This window comes from Polypterus senegalus, chromosome 4 (genome assembly GCF_016835505.1).
Source record: "Polypterus senegalus isolate Bchr_013 chromosome 4, ASM1683550v1, whole genome shotgun sequence".
NCBI classification, from domain to species: domain Eukaryota; kingdom Metazoa; phylum Chordata; class Cladistia; order Polypteriformes; family Polypteridae; genus Polypterus; species Polypterus senegalus.
In genome coordinates, this window is record NC_053157.1 from 147114079 (window position 1) to 147127085 (window position 13007).

Genomic DNA, 13007 nt, shown 5'->3' on the forward strand with positions numbered 1-13007 from the left:
TTATACTCCCAAGATCACTCTTTAATAAGGTTCTAATCAATGCTCTCCACTAGCTAGCATATTAGTCCTTTATTAAACCCTCTAAATGCTTCTGTATCTTTGAACAACAACCATACAACCAATTACCCCATTTCATAATCTCCAGGTGGGTTTGTATGGTAGTGAAGCAGAATTTCAATCTAATAAGAAATATTGTCCTTCTTATTTCATGCGCAGCTGTTCCATTCCATATGTATTCCAGTTTATTCTTAACAAAAAATGATAAATGGGAAAAGAAAAAAAGAATAAGATCCTTCCAAGACCTTATGTCTAAAGTTACGCATTTCATATGTTCTAGATGAACTCAAACTTGATGAATGAAGTCGCTATTCTCATTGTCCAAGACGACAAATTAGATGACTCTGTGATCTCATTCTAGCACAGTTTTAGATTTCCAACGTAATTCAAACTCACCCCTTTTTCTGACATCCAATAATGTACTGCCTGACAGACTCCGTATTTTATGAATGCTTTCAAGGTATGGTGAATATGCAGCCAAAATCTTGCCTCTTTATTTTTTTCCTTTTTTCATTCTGTTGTGATACATGAAACATGAGACATTACACACGTGAGCCTTTCTTCTCTTTGCAATGTCCAAAATCTTCTATGATCCTTATTCCTTAAGGCAGCATTTTATGTGTTGTACTTCCAGGTGAGTGCTCATTAGTTGTCTGCTCTCACACACTCAAAGCATATAACCTAAGACAAAATCTAACTTGTTAGATCTTGCTGGGGTAAGTCGAGACTGGGTTGACTGAGTCACTAGGTATGTCAGACTATATGAGTGGTGGTCATGGGAGTGCACCTCCTGAGTCTCTAAGATTAACATAATGAAGAATGATACAAAAATGTGTACTGTGACAGGGCCTTCACATCGTTTGGTTTTGGTTTATTACTACTTACTAAATGATATTCAGTATAGACTAGGGTCATGTATTAACTTTTTTTGAAATGTAGGTAGCCTTCACCCAGGGATAATTTCCAGAAGTAATCTCAGATTTTTATTGCTATTAAACCTATAGTAATGAAATAGGTACACACCCATTTTCTCCTGACAATTTTTTTTCCCATATCTCAAAGATGTTCATGTTAGGCTACCTAGGGAAATTAAACTAATGTGGTGAAAATAAATAATATGTATCTTTATAAATGTCCCCCAGTTATCTACTGTCTTCAGTCTGATATGGTCAGGAAAGGTTCTGATTTGTGGTAGCTCTAAAATGGGTTAACAAAATAACTGAATGAACATTTTTCACATCTCAGACCTGCTAGGCTCCAGGTATCATAAACTGTATAAAACATGAAAATGCTAAACATTTAAGCCAAGAAGTTTCTTTATTAGTTCTTGAAAGATATGTTATAATACAGTATATATACAAAAAAAAGACAAAGAAGCAAACATTCACGATACTCAACTCTGCCATCTTTTCATTGGCAAACATTTGTGAATCTACACTCTGCAAAGTTTTCAAATGCATATTTAATTACTGTCATACATATTTGACCAAACATGCAAACTCAAATTCACTAAACAGAGAACATTGTGTGTCTCGAAACAACTGTTGTATTACGGTAGGCCTTTAAACAGGTATATTTTCAATTATACAGACTCCCTCAGTCTATTATAAAGCATGAAAAGATGACAGAGTAAATGATTTATTAAGACAAACTTGTAAAATAACTGGATGTTTTTTAATTGGAGAGAAATACTCAAAGATTTTTTGATTTTAGAGAGTTGTAATTCACCATTTCATCCTTGTCATACGCAGTTACCCAAGTTTTGCTTTCTCAGTACACCAGCAGACATCTCTACCCTTTTGTGCAAATCGTGATTTCAAGAATGTCTGAACTTTAAATTTGGTTGAAGTTAATAGTGGATTCCTTTTCTCTTAAACGTTCCTATGAGAAATTGGGAATTATTTAATGATAATACATCCTGAGGCATAGTTTTGCATTATTTTAGTATATCTTAGGCCATGATGAACAATGGGATGTGTTTACTGTCAACATTTTTTGGAAAACTAGGTGCATTTTTAAAATAAATTAGCATGAGGTTGCCCAGCTGTTACCAATTTATGTCTTTTTTACAGGAATTTCTTTGGCAGTTGGTAAAAGTACCCACTTTCCACTAACACTAGTGTCAGATGGCTTGGAGTCTTTTATAATATTTAAATATATGAAGTCAATAAATAATTTTAAATAAAAGAGAGGGGAACACTGTAGCAGCTTGAAAGATAGAAAGTGGGCACATTTGTCTTAGACATATTTAGAAATTAATGTTATATAAATGATGATCATATTTTAAAAACAGTACATTGTATTTGTGACTTGTGTGCTTACAAAGCATAAATTGCAAACTTTTAAGATTACTAATGATTAAAAGAGGTGATAAATATAATCAGTAAGCTGACCTTTGGACATCTTATTCTAAATATTTTTTTTTTGACGAATTTGATTATTTATATTTCATGGGGGTTCTGCAAATTTGCTGGTATGGCCTGAATAGCTGGAACTGGGTACTTACATATAGACTGTACAATAACAACACAATAACAGTGTATCAGTAATTTTTGACCCCTGCAATACATTTAATTCTGCAGTCTGCAATTCTCATTCAAGCTGAACCTATCATGACTTAATATTTGTGCCTAAGGATATTGTTCAAATGTTCGTTTCAAAAAAATTCCCAAAATATTCCCTCATTTATAGCAAAGATATATTCAAATTAGCCAAAGCATTCTTTCAAAATGTTTTATCTGATAGTCATATCCCTGACCAAGTGGAAAACATTGCAAGCAAAATTTTGTTTTCTGTTACCATAAACCAGATATGAAAAACACTCATATTGTATGTATTTGGCTAACTGTATAGCACAGAAGACATGAGTATTATGAGGTAAAGTATAGCAGAAGATGGCAAAATCAATACACAAAAAATATAAAGTATATAAAAAGGAAAAGGAATAACATGATCCTTTAATGAATTTTAACGTGTCATGCTGATTAGATTAATATATTGCCAGGTTTTGAATGACTGAAAGAGGAAACCATGTGAAGAGAGCATTGATGAGTTGCAGAAGACTCTTATGGAATGTGTTCCTTTGGTATCATTTAATTTTCTGCGGCTGGCAGGAGTGAAAGCCGATCAAAGTAATTCATGTACTTTATGACCCAAGCATCATCTGGATTGACACACACTTCTTTTTTTTTATTGGCAGCAAAAAGTCTGTAATGCAGAACATAAAGGTAATCATTACGAAAAAACCAGGTAAAAGTTATTTCACATTGAACATATGAGAAGAAGGTTAGAAACACAACTTTTCAAGACTCTCGCTAAAAAGTATACTAGCCCCGTCCATTCGAGAGGAACTGGTGTGGATTAACTGTTTTGTTTTTATATGTGTTGCTTGTGCATTTTTTAATCTTACTTTTGGTTTATATTGGTAAAAAGGTGTTATTTGTTTCCAAGCCCTCTGTTAATGCAATATTTTTAATCTATACTTTTTATATTAGGTTCCCTAAATTAAAACTACAAGAATAGTCTTCTGTTCTATTTTAGGGTCACTGTTTTACTTTAATCTCAACACAATCACACATTTGTTTCCTTCAAACACTTCCTCTATTGATTTAATCTCTTTAGAATGCTGATTTCTTTCTTTCATGTTCTTTCTTTCCCTTTCCTTCAATCTCATCAATCAACAATCTTTTGTAAAGTTAACAACACAATTTCATTTCTATAAAAATAGTTCATTGTCTCCTCAGTTTCTTTTTTTTCACACATTGTCATTTACACTTTTTGATGTTTTATTTTTGTGTTAATACTGTACTTGATTGGCTACCTTTAACTTCTTAAGCAAGTGGTTGAAATTCTCTTCTGCTATGCATCTCCTACAAAATTACTACTAAGACAAAAGAACTGCTTTCTTTATTGTTTTACTATACTCTGTTTTGAAGGGGTACCTCTGACTTATTTCTTAGTTGTCCACATACTCCAATCCTTGTAAAAAAAAAAAAGATAAAAGCCCAAATCTGTCTGCCTGTCCATAGACCTTTAGATCTGTTGTCTTCAATAAGAGTAATTGATGTCAGTTACAAACTGGGACACCATTCTTTATATTGCCTGCAGTCTCTACCATTTAGACAAGCAAGCACATTGGAAAAACACAATGGTCGAAGGCTTGTTTAAAAAAATAATACAATATTTTTCAATCAAAATTACTTAGTTTAGGTATCTCATTTTTAAAATGAGGCATATCTTTGACCTCACACCTACTTGAATTTCAACATAAGTGCATTGAATCTAGTTGGTCTACACAGTGTTTCCCAAACTCGGTCCTGGTGGACCTCCTGTGGCTGCAGGTTTTTGTTCTAAGCAGCTTCTGTTTTTAATTGAACTTCTGGGCTAATTAAGTGAACTGATATTTCCCAAGTTCTGTGTTTTAGAGAACAATATAGAAATTAGAAAACTAAGTTTGCTAAAATATATATATATATATTAAAATATACCAAGCAGTTATATAGGAATAATGTATTTTTTTCTTTTTAACAGTTTTTTCATCTTGATTTTTATTCTGCTTTTCAAGGTGTTCTAATTGTTTAATTAATCCATTATTTACTAACTAGTGGGTCTGACTCTAAAGTACTTGCAGCCTTTGATTATTCAGTGTTGTTTGCCAGCAGGTCTGCTCGTTTTTAAATTGTCATTATTAATATTCAACGAAGGGGGAAAAACTGCAAAGAGAAAGGGCAAAGTATAATGAAATCAACAAAAGAGTTAAGCATTTAAATCTATAACAAAATCAGAAATATTTATAAATGTCTTTATAAATGTAAAGATCACACTGCTATGCTTTTCTGAATGTCGAATAAAAGAAAAGAAAATACCAGCTAATTAAATTAGATTAGTGTTACCAGGTGTTGTCACTGATTAGGAATCTGGTTGGAACAAAAACCTGCAACCACAGGGGGTCCACCAGGACCGAGTTTGGGAAACATTAGTCTACAAGAACATTGTGTGATTTTGGCAAAGTACACATTTAACTAAACTGTCAGTTCTTCATTGGGTATACACATTGAAAATATTACAAATAATGTCATGGGTGCTAGCAGGTAAATGGTTTAAGTGGGGTGGCTGATATAGTAGCAGACTGTAGTAGTGTGGTCATTTTTTTCATTATGTCATGGACTGCAGAGCCTAAAGTATTTCATTATGGCAAAGAGAGTCAACTGCTTTTTACTGGCCTCTGTTCTAAATGACAATATTCTATCTTTAATTTAATAATTGGTTAGTAGTGGACACACTATAAGGCTTGTTTATATTTTGCTATATTTTAAGAATGCAACAGAGTAAAACATATATAAAATGTATAGCTTGGCCTGCTTAATCACACTATTTCATATATATTGCTTGTGGTGACAAATTTGCAAAAGTGAGAGCGCTCAGTGGACACAAGCCAGACACCTCAGGCTTAAAGTGTCACGTGTGTGCAGGAAGGAAATGTCAAATTAAACTAACATTCTTGCCAAATCTGTCAAAAGTAACAGCTAACGCAAAAAGGAAAGCAGTTTATAAAGGTATGACTTTTTTTTGCAAGAATATATGGCCGTACGACACAATGTCTGGTGAAGGTTATTGTGTGTTCAACTTGTGCAGTACCCAGTTGGCCCAGCAGCCAATATTGGAAAGTTTTAAGTGAGAAACAGATGTACTACTCCATTCAATGACTGTAATGCAGTGCATGGTAGAGAAAGCACAAAAACTGAGAAGGACTGTTGTAGATGACATGCTATAGACAATCAATAATTATTAGTGTGCTGTCACAACTGAAATTTGGACCAAACTTTTTCAGAAAACGTCTCTTATATCTGCTACCATCCGTTATGTTCTCAGTATCTACTCAATGTCTTCATGTGGCACTTGGGGCCACTGTTCTACTGCCAAGCTGCCCTCCTGCATGTGGAAAAGTCATCTCAGATTAAGGAGCATTGGAATTATCAGATGGAAAAGATTTTTTCAACAGACTGGATGGCCCAGCACAGAATCCACTATAGAATGTCCAGGACGAATACGAAGCTAATGGGCTGAGGTCTGATGGGGCCCTCATTTATAAAGCTTGCAAACACGCTGTAACAGACGGCTGGGACCCTTACCTAGCCGGGACTCCTGGAGAGGGGAAGGACCGGGAGAGAAACAATATCTCCTCCAGGACACGAGGGGGCAGCCGCCCTAGTTGGTGTCAGGGCCACGGGAACAGAGCTTGGAAGCTCAACCCTGTGGGGGCCAGTGGCCACCACCAGGGGGCATCTGGACATTTATTAAACCCTGGACATGGTGGAAATGCTGCAGGAAAATCGTCAGGGTGCAACAGAAAATGGGTAGCCTCACTCTATTTGGAGAGCAGGAGTTGGGAAGCAGAGGACAGAGCTTGCTGGAGAGGAGTAAAGGCGGCAAAAAAGGAGAAAGAGAGAGAAAGAAAAGGACTGTGAGCTATTTGTGGTGCTTTGTGGACTGTGTGTGATGTGCATAAGACGTGGGGGGGGGGGGTTTGGGGACATATGTTTCGGGACTTGTGAGTCTGAGTCTCTGTCTGTGGTCAGGGTGATCATTCACAGCACATAAAGAGGCTTGAAATACGTGTATGCAACTTTCCACACAAATCTATTTATAAAAGAAGACTAGAAAGGGAACATGCGGATATTTACAGGAACTCTGAACCCTTGTATACACAACATTTTGGAGAAATTGGGAAAGGACAATACCCTTGATCAAGTAGGGAAATGCAGCCAAACCAGCTAAATGACGACTCACACGTATAACTATTCAGATCACTGAGCCATTTTTATAACTTTCATTGATGTGACAAACATATTACAAATGAAGAGTGTTAAATATGCCGTACAAACTGTGTTTTAGTTGCCATTTAAATTGGGCCAACGCTACGTATTTGCACTGGAGAACTTTTTTTTTGGTTTTCACCAGTTTATTTTGATTACCTGTTGTCACTTCTCAGGGAAATGGCCAACATCTCAGGCCATTAACTGACCAGCAAGGCACTATGTCCAGTCTTCATATGTTGTGGGGGGCACATACAATTCATAAAATGTAACATGCTTTGGCCAATATAAAGTCAAATAGCAGCACTGTCCAGTTTTCATAACGTAATCTGAGCCCTGTACTGCACTCATATTTCAATAAGGGAACCTAGCGAGAATGAAACTGCTTTTGCAAACTGCGAGCAGTGACATTCCATTAATATGGCTGAGGAACGTTGTGTCTTGGTGGACCGGGTCAGAATGTGATTCATTAATTTTACTTGAACCGTAATGTGAATGGTTCTTTGGGAAGAAAAAGTGGTGTCCTTATGGCACCACTCGAAAGCAGCACTTTAGCAGCTTAATTTTCAAGAATATAGACAGGAATGTGTTCCTTTGCATTACCAAGTTTTATTATCAATCTATTTCTGATTTTTAAATCATTACAATTGCCTTTTCCTAAAACTCTGATTTTTTGAGAGAGATTATGTCTTCTGTGTCAGTCAGTAGTTATGTGTTTTGTTATGTTGTATCACCACTTCAGCCCACCGTTCAAGCATTACATTAAAGGAGCAAAGGGTGAACATTTGTTCTATAAAAAATACACTGGGGTGGGGAGTAGGGTTTTTTTGTACATAAGAGTATGGAAACACTGTAAAATAAAACTTTCATGTACAGTATGTGACTTACACCAAATTAAGTTACTGTATAATGTCCATTTATAACATAAGGATAAATAATCATTTCAGTGTAGTCAATGCAATGACCTTAAATTTGACAGCTCTCCATTAAGCATTAAGAACACTGATAAATTTCACAAAAACATCTTGTCATTTGCTAATCTTTTAAGACAGATTTTTTTTAAACGTGTGCTCAGATGTTGTCCACGTGGGATTTGCATTCACCTCTTATCTTTGTTGGATTTCCTTTGGTTTTCCCCCCACATCCCAAAGACAAGTGCATTTGGTTAATTCGTATAAGAGTGGGTGTATGCATGTGGTGGGACACTCTGTGATGTATTGGTGCCCTGCCCTGTCATGTGCTTGATGCTGCTGGGATAAGTCCCTGTATTAACAACTCTGAAATTTATTAAGACAGTCCAATAATGAATGACTGGATGAACAGAATGTCTTTAGCTTCTAAAATGTTTTGGCTTATTGGACTAAAATGCATTTGCATGTCAAATGCATAATGAACATCTACAACCTTGCAATAAAAGATATTGGCATCTACTCTTGTTAGATTTGTGACAAACGATTGATTTGAATCAGACAATCACACTTTGGAAGCAGATGTGAATTTCAGTGTAACATTCTTTCAATTCATATTGTTCCTAAGAGATTTGTAATATTAGCATATTAATAAACATCAGTATTCTAATCTCTTTTCTAATACCCCTCTTGATTAATAGAAGTTCATGATTTTTTTGCTGTAGGTAACCCAGGAGAGGCAGACATTTAAAAGATGTCTTCAGGGTTTGAACTGCTGTTAAACACAGAATACTGCATATGGCAAAATTATCTTAGCTTAAATGTCAGCATAGGTGTTCCTCAAGATTCAAAAGAGTAAATGAAATTAATGAATAACATGAAACAACATTTAACTATAAGAGAGTCTTTGCTGTCAGTACTGATTTGTTTGCAGTTGTGTGAAAAACATTATTTTCAAATGTTAATCAAAACAGAAAATGTATTTCTTACATTACACCTAGCTGTGGGCAGTCATCCCGGGTTGTTTCATAGCCAACAAAAAAGCGTCTTGGAATTGGAGTTTTTTGGAATTTGAAGCAACAGGACAGTGGCCTGTTAGCATCTAAAATATAAAAATATAAAGAAAATGACAAAAGTTATTTTGAAGGAAAACTTTGAATTAACTTATTAATATTTAGCACATAAAATCTTAATAAGTACACTGCATCTTCTGCTTTTGAACCCCATCTGACAAACATTTCATCAAATAAGAAAAAAAAATCAGCTAGTGAAAAAGTTCAGCATAGCCTGCCATTAATCTGAAGAGCATTGAGAGCTGAGAACACCTTACAAAAAGAAATCAGGTCAGTTTAAGACCAAAACTATTTTTTAGCATAATATAGAATATACAGTAGAATAATATAGAAATTTCACAACCAGAAACATACATTGTTTCTAATGTCATGTTTATGTGCCAGTTTTATCCTCCTTTATCAAGAACAATTACTTTTCATGAACATTAATCAGAATGACCTTTTCAAAAGTATTCATTGCTACCTGAGAATTGAACGCCTGGCTCTATCTGAAAGCATTGCTATCTTTTTAATTCTGTTTCAGTGACTTTATTTTGCTTTTAAATGATTTGCAGATTTTTTCTTGCTTTATTATCACCTGCTGTAAATGAAAACATTTTACCTGAAAGAGAGTCACAGTCACAGAGCAAAGCACTTGATGTACCAGAATGTAGCTAACTAGGAGTAGAGGGCCATTCAGTCTCCATTTATTGGAGATTAGGGTAGCACATCATATTTGATTGATTTTGAAAAGTGTTTAGCTGGCCTATTATATGTATCAGTAATTATAAATAAAAGAACTGTCTCAACCTGAACAACAACTTAATCAACCTGGCAACATTTGGCTCAATTTAAACAACAACCCTGACAAGACACCACCTAATCACCTCCAATGCAGCAGTGCAATAGATGACATCTTGTGCAATAGTGTTTCATTTGTGCTTAAGGTCTTATGTTGAATGTTTGTGTTCTACCTTAGTTCTTCTTATCCTTTCCTATCCTTTTGTAATTATATTTATTTATATTTTGACACCACAGGGACTGCACCTAATTTCATTGTATTTGTTACAATGAAAATAAAGATATTCTGATTCTGACACAAACAGAGTTAGTTAAGAGTGGACAGTTAACCTAATTTACAGGTCAAAAATTAGGATTTTGGAGGAAAACCAAAATAACCAGTAGAATACTGAGACAAAGTCTATGCTGACAGCAAATGTGCATGGGATTTCAACAAAGAACACTGGATCTGCAACACAGAAATACTAACCACTGAAACAATGTCCTGCAAATCGAATATAAAAATGTTCATTAATTTATTTTATAACGAAATATATTGAAAACCTAGTTTTACGCCTTTGTGCAAAAAGCACATTCAGACTTTCTCTTGAATTAACGTTGTAACACACTTAATGCATATGGATGCACTGCCGCCTTAGAGTTGTAGGACCCTTGATTATGACCCCTAACTCAATCACTGTCTGTGAGGGACCTGCACGTTCTGGATCTTCTTCTTAGTATATCTTAACCTGTGACTCTAAGCTCACCATGAGTTTGCCTTCCCTCCCTAGACTGCTGACAACATAGGCTATACCGTAGCTACCTGTAAGTTTGCATTACAAAGTATATGATTTAAGAAAACGGATGGATGGCAGAAACGTAAATAAAGCACCCTTTGAAGATGAAAAATGTCAACTTCTGAAAACATTTTTATGAAGAATTAATTTTTATGAGTAATTAATTTGAGCAGGAACAAGTATTTTACTTCTACCTTCACAAATCTATGATTTGTCCAGTGGTTATAAACAAAAAAAATTGGAAGGACATCATACTCCACCGATTTTATACGTACCATAACATTTGTCTGAAATTCCTTGCAAAACTAAACTCATACTGTTCCTCTAATCAGTATTTTTGTACCACCACATTGTTTCGACTTTACAAGTTTGACTTGCACTTGCTATCCTGCAGCTGCCTACACTCTGCGCAGACCTCCAACAAACTGTTCTCATTTTCTTGTGTGTGGTTCCCCAATCTTCAAAGACTCTTCATCTTTTTTGGAGAATTATTACATTTATACAGTGACCAGGCTTATTAGTACCCTTGGGATGCCATTCTTAAAAACCTCACTTTGATGGTTTGAATATGCACATGATCATCAGACAAGAAGTTAACAACAATATTGATTTGTATAGCACATTCTCAACAAATAAGTAGTTCCAAGTGCTCATATACTTTAGTAGCATATATGTAAACAATATGATTCCATTTCAAAGAAAGACTTGGCAATAGAGCAATCTTCTGTGCACCTTTACAATTTACTGTATCGATGTTAAACAGAAACTTACTTTGAGCAAACACTTCTGAGCATATGATTCCAAAAAGACCCACAACAATCAACAAGTGAGATTTCATCTTCTTTTCTTTATTTCTGTGGACCAACTGCTATTGACTGTCATCCAAAATCTTCACTGAGCTGTCTACAAACCTGGTCAGCTTTTAAAGGGTTTAATCAAAGTGGCTTTTTTTTGTTTGTTTTGGCCTCCCCCATAAGATGCTGAGGTAATGGTTTAAAGGAAATAAAAAAAAAGTTCACAAAATGAGTGTTCTTCTGATGAACAAGGTTAAAAAAAACACTTGATGCGTTGGCAGGAAGTGTAGTGGTACTCACTTTTGTTAACCTCACAGTATATTGAAAAGTACATGTAAGCATAATGCATTTTATTCTCAATATGCATTTTATTTGCCTCAATATTGAAGTGACATAACTACAGCAAAACTGTTATTTATATACCCAGCTGCCCAATCTGTTAGTATCCATTCATTTTCTAACACACTTATTCAGTGCCTTTCCTGCTAGTATTCTCTCCAAGGACAGGATGCCAGACATCCTTTAAAGTCACAAACAGCCATAGACTAAGAACTGGGCACAAGACAGGATCCACTCACACAGATGTCTACAGTTAGAACATTAGAACAATCTGGATGAGAACAGGCCATTCAGCCTAACAAAGCTCACCAGTCCTATTCACTTAATTGTTCTAAAAAAGCATCAAGTCTATTTTTGAAAGTCTCTAAAGTCTTACTGTCTACCACACTACTTGGTATCTTATTTCCAGCGTCTATGATTCTCTGTGTAAATAAAAACTCCCTAATGTTTGTGTGACATTTACCCTTAACAAGTTTCCAACTGTGTCCCCGTATTCTTGATGAACTCATTTTAAACTGTCTCGATCCACTGTACTAATTCCCATCATAATTTTAAACACTTCAATCATGTCACCTCTTAATCTTTTTATTCTTAAACTGAAAAGGCTCAGTTCTTTTAGTCTTTCTTCATAATCCATCCCCTTTAGCCCTGGAATGAGCCTAGTTCCCTTCTCTGGACCTTTTCTAGCACTTCTATGTCCTTTTTGTAGCCTGAAGACCAAAACTGCACAGAGTACTCCAGATGAGGCCTCACCAGTGTATTATAAAGCTTGAGCAAAACCTCTGTGGACTTGTACTCTACACATTGTGCTTTATAACATAACAAGTTGCTATTACTGGGTCATTTTAGAGACTCTGATGTGACTAAATCCCATGTATTTGGGATGAAAAACAGAGCACAACAATACAAATTTCCATACTGGATCGTTCAAGCCCCAGATTAACAACACCACCAGTACTGTTAGCCAACAGGGTGCTGGCAAAAATTGGGCTACTGTTGGCCGAAGAAGAAGAATAAGAAGGAGAAGAAGAGTGGGGAGACGTGTCTGGAGGCAGGAGGAGAGGAGGAGGGTAAAGAGAGTGGAACTGAGGTAGGAACTTTGAATGTTGGTGGTATGACTAGTAAGGGGAGAGAGTTAGCAGATATGATGGAGAGAAGGAAGGTTGATATATTGTGTGTGCAAGAGACTAAATGGAAGGGGAGTAAGGCCAGGTGGATCGAAAGGGGATTCAAATTGTTCTATTATGGTGTGGATAGGAGGAGAAATGGAGTGGGGTTATTCTAAAGGAAAAGTATGTCAACAGTGTTTTGGAGGTTAAAAGAGTGTCAGACAGAGTAATGATTATGAAGCTGGAAATTGGAGATGAGATGATGAATGTTGTTAGTGCATATGCCCCGCAAATTGAGTGTGTGATGAAGGAGAAAGAAGATTTTTGGAGTGAGTTGGATGAAGTGATGAACAGTG

General features: G+C 35.7%; 1 protein-coding gene across 1 annotated transcript; it reads right to left on the reverse strand.

Annotated features, from left to right (window-relative positions):
* Window positions 1–1355: 1355 nt before the first annotated feature.
* On the reverse strand, window positions 1356–11354 carry LOC120527706 (C-C motif chemokine 3-like). Its single transcript, XM_039751433.1, has 3 exons — window positions 11181–11354; window positions 8771–8882; window positions 1356–3264 (listed from the first exon to the last, which is right to left on the reverse strand). The coding sequence occupies exons 1-3, from the start codon at window positions 11245–11247 to the stop codon at window positions 3150–3152; spliced, it is 294 nt and encodes a 97-aa protein (XP_039607367.1). The 5' UTR covers window positions 11248–11354; the 3' UTR covers window positions 1356–3149.
* Window positions 11355–13007: the final 1653 nt, after the last annotated feature.